Below are 9167 nucleotides of genomic sequence, written 5' to 3' on the forward strand. Positions count from 1 at the left end.
ATTTGTTGCCTAAAACCCATGACCTCCTCTTCAGGATCTGCAAGAGCAGGTCGGGTATAAGGTCTCCACTGGTGATGCCAGTCCAGAGTGAGTCTTGCCCCAGATTGCTGGTTACTGAGCAACAGCACATCCCAAAAGGGAATTGTGGTACTGCTCCACTGAGTCTGATGGACCTTTAGGAACCAGGCAAAGGTTCAGTATGTTATGAAAGAATAAATAAGAAAAGCTAAACCATTACATTACATTTGTTTCACAAAAGATTTCTGATGTTGCAAATCATAATTAGCTATAATATATTCCAAACATGCACAGGGCTTTCAGCATGTAAAAGAAAGAAAGCAGCATTCCTAGAAATTGTCACCATAAAGTCTGCCGCTAAGACTTCTCCAGGGCAAACCTCTGCACTAGCCTGAATCTCCCTGACTTCAAGCCCAGTCCTGTGGCGTTTATTTATATGGCCAATTCCATCTACAGTACTCATGACTGCACAGATAAACTATTCATGACAGAGCATGCCGCAACTCAAACAAGTCACTTCAAGGAATAATAAGGATAGAAAAGAACTAAGACATGTATTTGAAATACTTCTGGCTCCATAATATCACGCTGTAAGTTGAGTGGATGTTGGTGCAGAACTCACTGAAGAGCCCTATTTCCTACCTAATTAAGGACAATGACAAATGAGGGAGCCAGGCACATGCTTTTCAGATGAAGATGATTATACATTTTTAATACTTAATCTGTCTGACTTTTTTTGATAGGTTTCTTATAAAGCATATCTTTAATGACACTATATTTCTTCTCATGTTAGCTCCCTAGTCTGTGATAGTAAAAGACATACTGGTTAATACTGGTTGAATTCCACAATCCATATTATTCAGGAAATCATGCAAGCATGAGCATTAATACTTCCATATGGGTTTTATCTTTCATATTTGGAATAAAAATCAGTAAATGAGTTACCTCCTTCTGTGATTATGTAGATGTGATAGTTCTTTCAAGATCATCTTCTTTGTATTAGAAGTTCTAAAACCAAGCTTTGATAAGGGACATCTTTTTTTTTTCTTTTTATCTTCACAGTTTTCTCAAAATAAATTATTTCATTTTCCCAGCTATAATTTTATCTCTGTAATCCTATATCCTGCTTAAAATTACCTACTCTTTATTAATTACAAAGTATATAACCATATTTAGAGTATTTAAAATGGTTTACAGAATCTTCTGACTAGCAATAGTTTCCTGGCTTAAAAAACAACATAGTCCATGAAAGCAGGATTTGTTCTCACCTGAGCTCACTGCTCATATAGTGCTTACCTGTGAAAAAAGAGCAAAATTTGCCTACATTAAAAGAGATCTTTAGAAAAATGCTATATATGTATTCATTCAAGTATAGGGAGCATACTTCCTTGAAGTGCTTAGTTTGCTCCGGATCTTCATTTCCCACAGATTTTTCCTGCAAATACAGAGCTGAAAGTAATAAATAGCTCTTCTAAGGATTAGCATCTGAAAAGTCCCCAACTGTGGCTGGCAAATCTATTCAAATGTAGGTTATCCCCCTGCCAGAGGTCAATACTAATCAAAAGGCAGCAGCCCTTATCATCTTGTTCATTTTCCAAGCTGAAATGCTTCACCTCTTAAGAATGCATTCCCTTTACTGGAACGATGGGTGTGCTCTGTGCTCTGATTTGGTGAAGTTCACCCTCTGCTTAAGCCACAGACACCTTTCATTACTTTTTTCTCCTTTTCAGAGTGATCTCTTCTCCTTCTTTCTACCCTCAACATGAAATGAGTACCTTGATCCCTGCCGTGGGGCTTTGCAGCAGTAGTACACCTCCTTACAGAGCGTTTCAAAACTCTGAAACCACACACCTTCATGGAGCACACTGGAGCAATTGCCTAGGAATACACTGTGGTCTAGAAAATTATTAATTCCCATGATTTGTAGGAAACACCAAAAGAATTAGTAACAAGAAGATCAACAGTAAAAAGTCAAAACTTCTTCCAAAATCAGGAGGGCAACTCCCAGACAAGAGGATAATTAAACACAGACTCTCCCTGCTTTATTAAGGCACCAGACTTGTAATGGGAAGTCTGAGTTGTAGTCTTAAGTCTGCCAAAGGCTCCCCTTGATTCTCAGCTCTCCTGTCTGCAGCTGCAGGGCCAGGACATTTATAATGCATTTGCCTCAAAGAGAGGTTGGAGCACCAATTCAAAATTATCTGTAAATCTCTTGGAAAGCAGTGGCGAGAAAGAGGCGTAAGTGCAACACATGATCTGCTCACTGCAAACCTCCCCAGTATGAGATAGCTTTGAAACCATCCAGGAGAATCAGACAGGTTATACTAAAGGAAGCACTCTAGAGAAAGCATATATGTTTATGTAACAGTATCAAATATAAACATGTTATTATTAACACATTTGGTTGCCATAATGACGTTGAAAATGTAATGTGAAATGGAGGCATGGTCAATGCCTGCTTCAATGGAGAAACACAGAACTGGTGAATATTCTTGCCCCCCAGACTGCAGTGCATGGCAAAGGGGAAAATGCTGAGTAGGTCTTTGGTTTAATGTACTTAAAGGTTTACATGTTTTGTACATTTGGAATTTTTATATGCAGGTAATAATTCCCCATTGCATTCAGTAGCATGAAGGGTTTACCGAAGAGGAATCACGCAGACAGTATACATTCTCAGCTCCTCTCCAGTGGGGCTGAGCCAACCTTCTGCCCGGTGATGGCTGGGTATTGCATGGCGAGACAGACCGATACCTTATTTCAGGTCTGCCTGGCCCGTTCCTCTTTACGGTCAGTGACTGCATATATGACATGACAAATTTTGAATTCTTTCGGCAATTTCAAACTCTGTACGTACCTATTTCAGAAGGTAACCTCTACTCTGTTTCTGGAGCCAAGTTTGTGCCTTCATGCTGGCTCTGCAGCTTTCACATCAACTTAAAACAAGTAGGCAAGGTTGGGAGAAAGCCCCCCTGTTGCTGGGGGCTTATACTTTCCACCTGGAAGATCCTCCGTTCAGATGGAAGCACTTTTGGACACAGTTAGCCAAACCAAGAGAGCCTGCTGCATCAGGTGAGATGGCAACTCAAACAGCAATTGCTGGGGCTGGACAGGGCTGATCAAGAAATGCATGATAGACCTGACAAGAAAGTCAGAAAAAGCCACCTCTTACGAGTCATTTCCCACCAGACTTTTACAGAGTAGGACAGTGGATTCTAGACAGAGGCTTCTGGTGTACTTAGAGGGGGACTGAAGGTAACGAGGGGAGAAAATCCTATTATCGGTAAATTTAAACTGTCTACACAGGGACTAGGCCTTAGGCTCTTGCTGCTGTCTGATCTGTCACTTCTCCTGAGATGTCTGAAGGAAGTGTGAGGTTTCAGAACCCATTTGCAAAATCTGTGCATTTTTGCTTTGGTTTTATTATACTCCTGTGGAGGCAACCTGTGACTCGCAGGTGACTTGCAAACTGTAAGGATGGGCCTCTGAGAAGAGTCAGAAAAACACCCTGGAGACTGAAGAGAAAGAAAGAAAGGCAAATTCCTCTAGTGCAGGGTGCAACAGCACTATAACCCATGGTCCCAGGGGAGAAAGCTGCTGCTTTACCCCTGTCAACCCTTCCAGAAAGGAAAGATCTCCTGTATCCGAGGCCGTAACTTTGATGGACCCTGCTCTATTAAACTCTTACTGGTTTGGGGGCTGGCCATTACAGGAGATATCCTTACACCTGAAATCAAAAAATGCTACAGTGGTGTTACTCCATGCTTTGTGAAAATATAAACATCCAACTGATGAGCGCAGCAAAGTGGCTGGAGGGAACAGACAGATGGTCAAAACAGACAACGGCCAAAATTAAGTATATTTTACCTTTTTTTTGTTTCCTGTATTTCTTTCTTCTTTTTATTCATCGATCTGAAAATTGAGTATAGTCTTAATCTAAAATTATTTTCTTCACAAGCAAAACAGAAAAATATGTATGTTACAGAACACAATTTCAATACACATTTCTGAAACTCCTCTTGCCTCCTTTACTCCTAAACTCTGTCAACATACCCTGGTATATTTATATGCAACGATAGCAACCTGACATCAGTGCTTAAAAATACACCACACAGGAATTGCAGTGTGTGTGTAACAGACGTACCAATCTATAGCAGAGGCTGAAGAGGTGGCATTAGGGGAATACTGTCCATTATATTTCTTTGTGTTTAATCCAGATTGTTAAAGCATGAGGTGTAGAAGTTTAGCTAGGTTCCTTTTTTTTTATTGTTTTTTTTAAATAAACGCAACAGTCAGTATCACTGAAGAAACTAGCCACAGTTCCACATTACTTTCTAGATGAAATGGCCACAGTTCTTTTCCAAAAAGTAAGCACACATCTAGCTATTCCCGTTTTGAACACACCCAGCCAGACCCCCGAAAGCATCACCTACCTAATGACATCTGTTCAAGTATGGGCACCACATCCTTTGCCATCCCTCTCTCAGAACACAAGTTTTTGTTCTGTGGAAATCTGTGACTAAATTCCAACAGATTTGCAGATGGATAGGAGCAGTACACATCCCCTTGGCCTTTGAAAAGCAGACAGCATTAAGGTATCAGCCTGAAGGCAATGGGTATGTACAGCAGCTATAGAGGAAATGTGCACATATGCATAAAGGAAGAGCCAAGAATAAGTAAAAATGTTAAAGGCTTTTTAGCTTATCAGCATATTGGTGGATCTCTGTCATATCGGTGGATCTCTGCCTCTCATTACCTCTTAAATGCTCTTGTGTGATGAAAGATTTCAGGTTTGCTGCATTTTCCCTTGTACACTGAAGAACTCAGAATTTTTAATACATGGTTTTATACAGTTCTTTATGGCTTCTCAATTTAGGCACCTGCATCAAAAAAATTAAGACAGAATGTAATTGTTTCTTTGATGCAGTGTTGTACAACACTAAGCATCAATCTTTATAGTAAACCAGCTGCATCAATCACAGAAAAAGTCTGTATTTGCTTTCAGTAGGTAGGTAAAGCAGAGACTACAGGCAGGGGATGGCATACAGCAAACTAGGTGGAATAAAGGCACAAAGTTTATTTTGCTTAGATGCCCAAACATCAAGTGATTTCTAGTCATATACCAAAGGAGACAGAGGCAGAATGGAGAACAATGGGAGTTTCTGTAGATTTTAAAACAGCATGAGTGAAATATTTAAAAATCAGCGTTTCAGCTGCTGGAAGGTTGCCTACGTTCCCAGGTGCTAGGAAATTTGCCCATCCATGAGCTCAGCAGCAAAACCAAGATCCTAGTGCACATAAAGGTTTGAGAGGATGAAAGCTCACAGCCTATGGTTCAGAGGAAGTGCTATTGCGATATACTATTAATTATGCATGAATATAGCATTGATGGTATTGCATGCATTTTGAAACACAGCAGTCCCCAAAGGAAGTGTTATCTAACTGTTTTTATATCCCTCAAAGACAGACATCTCCTTGGCACCTAGAAAGGAATATATAATCCAGGGGGCTGCTTCTCTGAGTAAATTTCCTTCCTGCCTGCTCAAGAGGGCTCCTGCTCAGGGCTGTACACCTCCTACTGTAAGGAGCGGTGTACAACACAAGGAGTAATTCTGGTCTGACCAAAGGCACTTACTGTGTGGCTTGGCAGTAGAGAAAGCTCAAAAAGACCAAATGTGCAGATCCGTCTATTTTCAATAGCAACAAATGACCCTACAAGAACTTTAGTGGGGTATTTCCAAATAAAAAAAGAAACCACCTGCAGGGCAACTGCAACAGAGAAATCGGATTGTAACAGAGAAACCCATGATAATAAGGTATGAGTAGTGTTCACTAAATCATTCAACATAGGAGTAAGCAAATCACACTTTATTGGCAGGTCACTGTTCAATTAACCTTTACAAACAGCCACATTTGATAATTTGTTTGTTTATATACATGTTAACATAAGACAGATTTTCTGAATTAGAGGGCTAAACTGGGCCAGTTTAAAGTAAGCATTTGGTAAATCACCGGCGCAGCAATACATGCAGTTATTAAATGCCCTGAAGTCAGACCAAAAGCCAGATTGAAAGTTTACTGATAGAAAGATCACCTGTGAATTTCAAATTATGTGAGTTAGTAGTAATGATTTCAGTGACCAAACAAAATAAATGACCCCAAAGGTTTTATGCCATTTTAATCTACTTGTCACTACCTCAGACAGCATTTACATCTAAATTCCTTTTAATGCTGAATCACTTAAGCAATCGTTTTAGCTGCAGGTAAATGCCTAAAAGTGCCGCAGTGACTTCTAGTGGGGGTGTTAAATCCTTCTCAAAATAATTCATACACACACACACACACACACACACACATGGTAGAGATACCTTAATTTCCATTGTGTAATAAGGCAAGAGAAGTCATGTCCACAGTGAAACTGTCTGCAAAAAATATAACTGATCTAAATGTGCTGTGTATTCACAATCAACAAAAACTCATTTGGAAGCTATAGGAAAAAAAATGAGGCTTACGTCCCCCTTTCCCTATTACTTCTCACCAACATTTCAATTTTCAGTTGAATCTTGGAGTTTGGGGCACAAAAGTACCATATTAATGACAAGACAGAGGCAGTACTGGAAACCTCCCAAGCATAGCTGTGTTAGCAGCACAGCCAACTCAATTTTATATTGGCGTTAAGTACTTGTGATATAAACACAAATACTTGAAGGGGCTTTTAGGGAAAGCTGCCCATGCTGGTAACCACACACCAAATTATCCCCAGGTAGACACAGACTCATGCATTATGCAGGAAGATCCAAGTGCTCCAGTACAACTCTAATAAAGGTGGGAATAAACTAGTACAGAGAAGAGTGCTTCCAGAAGCACATTTCCCCAGTACGGGAAAAATAGGCTTTGAGCACCAGTTCACGTAACTCACTCAGCAGTGGTAGCTCCTCCATTGCAATGATCTTAGTCAGATGCAGGCAACCTTGAACTGAAGCTTCCATTTCTCCAACCATTTCGTTAAGCCAGTCTCTTTTTTCTTGCAGAAATTGTGGAAACAGAAACTGTCACCCTCATGACTGTATCTATGCTTAACGAGGAATAATGAAAACTACGTGCTGGGAAAGTGAAAAAACGATGCAACCCTTCCTGTCCCAGGTGGCGGTCTCTGATTACTCCATTCCAGATGTCTTTGTCAAAACGTACCAAAAATGTTTAGTTGTCAAGGTATGGAAGTTTTAAAATGCCAAATTATTTGTTTGATTCATTGCTGACTACAGCCTGCAACGGCCAAGTCTTCTCCTGCAGACAGGCAAGAGATTCGATGCAAGCTTTGCAGGAAGCACAGCGCGCTGGTCAGAGGGCAGTACCACCTAAAGTAAAGCCCGGACAACGCCTCCTCCCTACATGCCAACTAACACCAGAACTTTGCGTCCTTTATGGCCAAAAGCAGCTTGAACTTGTAGCAGTAAGCATCTAAGCCCAATCAGATGGAGCTATATATTTTTATTGAATGATCACCGCTGTCTAAAACGACGAGGGAATTGTTTGCCATGTAAGCCAGTCCTACAGGATAAGAAAGCCCATGGCTAATTAAAGGGTTAAAGGTGGGAAACTCCTCAGGTTTCCCTAAGCATATTACCGCTTGGCTACAGATATCGGTTACTATAACTCGACCCTCTTTATCAAAGGCCACAGCTGTAGTATATATTTTGGAGGGGAAAACGAGGTTCAGACCAAAGCTGTCCATCTGACTGATGAGATCCATCTCCGCACTGAATATCTTCACTCGGGTGCTGCTGCTGTTCGGTCCTTGAGCTTTCAGATGCTCTATGACCACGATAGCACCCGAGGTCTGGGAGACCGCGACCCCTCTCGGGCTGATGAGCTGAGACCGGATCATATGGCACTTCTTTAATTTCCCCATCTTGAAGTCGGCCGTCAAGCGGTACAGCGCGCCTGCCTCCGAGTCCGTCAGGATTATATCACTCTCAGGGGTGGCATCCAAGCCCCAGGGTAAACAGAAACCTTCCCGGACAGCCAGGACCCCCCTTCCCTCAAAATCAAAGGCCTTCACAGAGCAGTCCCCGCCATCGGTGACCACCACATGCCCATCCGACGTGATGGTCACATCAAGTGGGTACTTGATATCGTTGCCCGCGTCCCCCCGCTCCCCGAACCGCTGCAGGCAGGATCCGCTCGGCCCAAAGACGTGGATCCTCTTCTTGCCATCGTGTGCCACTGCCAGGCGCCCCGACCGCCGGCAGGCCGCCACGCCGGTGGGGTTCACCAGTGACCCCCAGCCCCCCAGCGCCAGCCGCAGCCCGAGCCCCGCGGGGGCCGGCCCGGCCCTGCCGCCGCCGCCCGGGGCCGAGGGGCCGCAGCCCAGGGCCGAGGGGCCGCGGGCGGCGGGGCCGAGCAGCTCCAGCAGCTGCAGCAGCGGCAGGCAGTCGCTGGTCTCGGCGGGGCCGCAGGCCCGCCGGCAGAACGGGCACTCCAGCCGCCGCCGCTCGGGGCCGCTCAGGGCCTCTACGCAGCCCCGGCAGAGGACGTGCCCGCAGGGCAGGTTCCGAGGCCGCCGCTGCCCGCCGGGGCCGTACCGCTCGAAGCACACCCGGCACTCCAGCAGGCTCAGCTCCGCCTCGTCCTCCGCCGCCATCCCCGCCGCGGCCGGGCTGCGGGAGGCCGGCGGCCGCCGAGGGAAGGCGGGCGGCGGCGGGGGCGGCCGGGCGCCCCCTGCGGGCGAGCTGCGGTGCTGCGGTGCTGCGGGAGCTGGAGGCCGCCCCGCCCGCCCCGCTGAGGCCGCCCCGGGTCCCGCCAGGCCTCGGCCGCCGCCGCGCCGGTCCACGGCGATGTCAGCCCGCAGCGCGGTACGGAGCCGCTCGCACTTCCCCAAGATGCCTCTTGCTGTCCTGGGAAGCTTTAAGAAAGGCAGTGAACGTGTTTCCGCCGATCACTAGCGGCCGCTTTTCTCAAAGGGACATAGCACACCTTGTAAAGTGCATGGATAGCAGGTGCTCGTCAGGCTGCGTGTATCTGCAGAGTATCCTCAGAGTAACTGTACGGTATGCACACAGAGGGTGGAGGTGCTCGAACCTCATGGCTGCAGTCCCGGCCAGGAGTGAAAATATACACAAACAGAAGCTTGCACCGGCCCGCCGGCTACA

At 44.9% G+C, this 9167-nt stretch overlaps 1 protein-coding gene across 1 annotated transcript; it reads right to left on the reverse strand.

Annotated features, from left to right (window-relative positions):
* Positions 1-5862: 5862 nt before the first annotated feature.
* NHLRC1 (NHL repeat containing E3 ubiquitin protein ligase 1) lies at positions 5863-8926 on the reverse strand (the record flags this gene model as incomplete). The annotated part of the gene is made up of 1 exon (XM_027784243.2): positions 5863-8926. A coding segment is annotated over one exon (1440 nt), but the record flags the coding sequence as incomplete, so codon positions are not given.
* Positions 8927-9167: the final 241 nt, after the last annotated feature.

Source organism: Falco peregrinus, chromosome 3, assembly GCF_023634155.1.
Source record: "Falco peregrinus isolate bFalPer1 chromosome 3, bFalPer1.pri, whole genome shotgun sequence".
Taxonomy (NCBI): domain Eukaryota; kingdom Metazoa; phylum Chordata; class Aves; order Falconiformes; family Falconidae; genus Falco; species Falco peregrinus.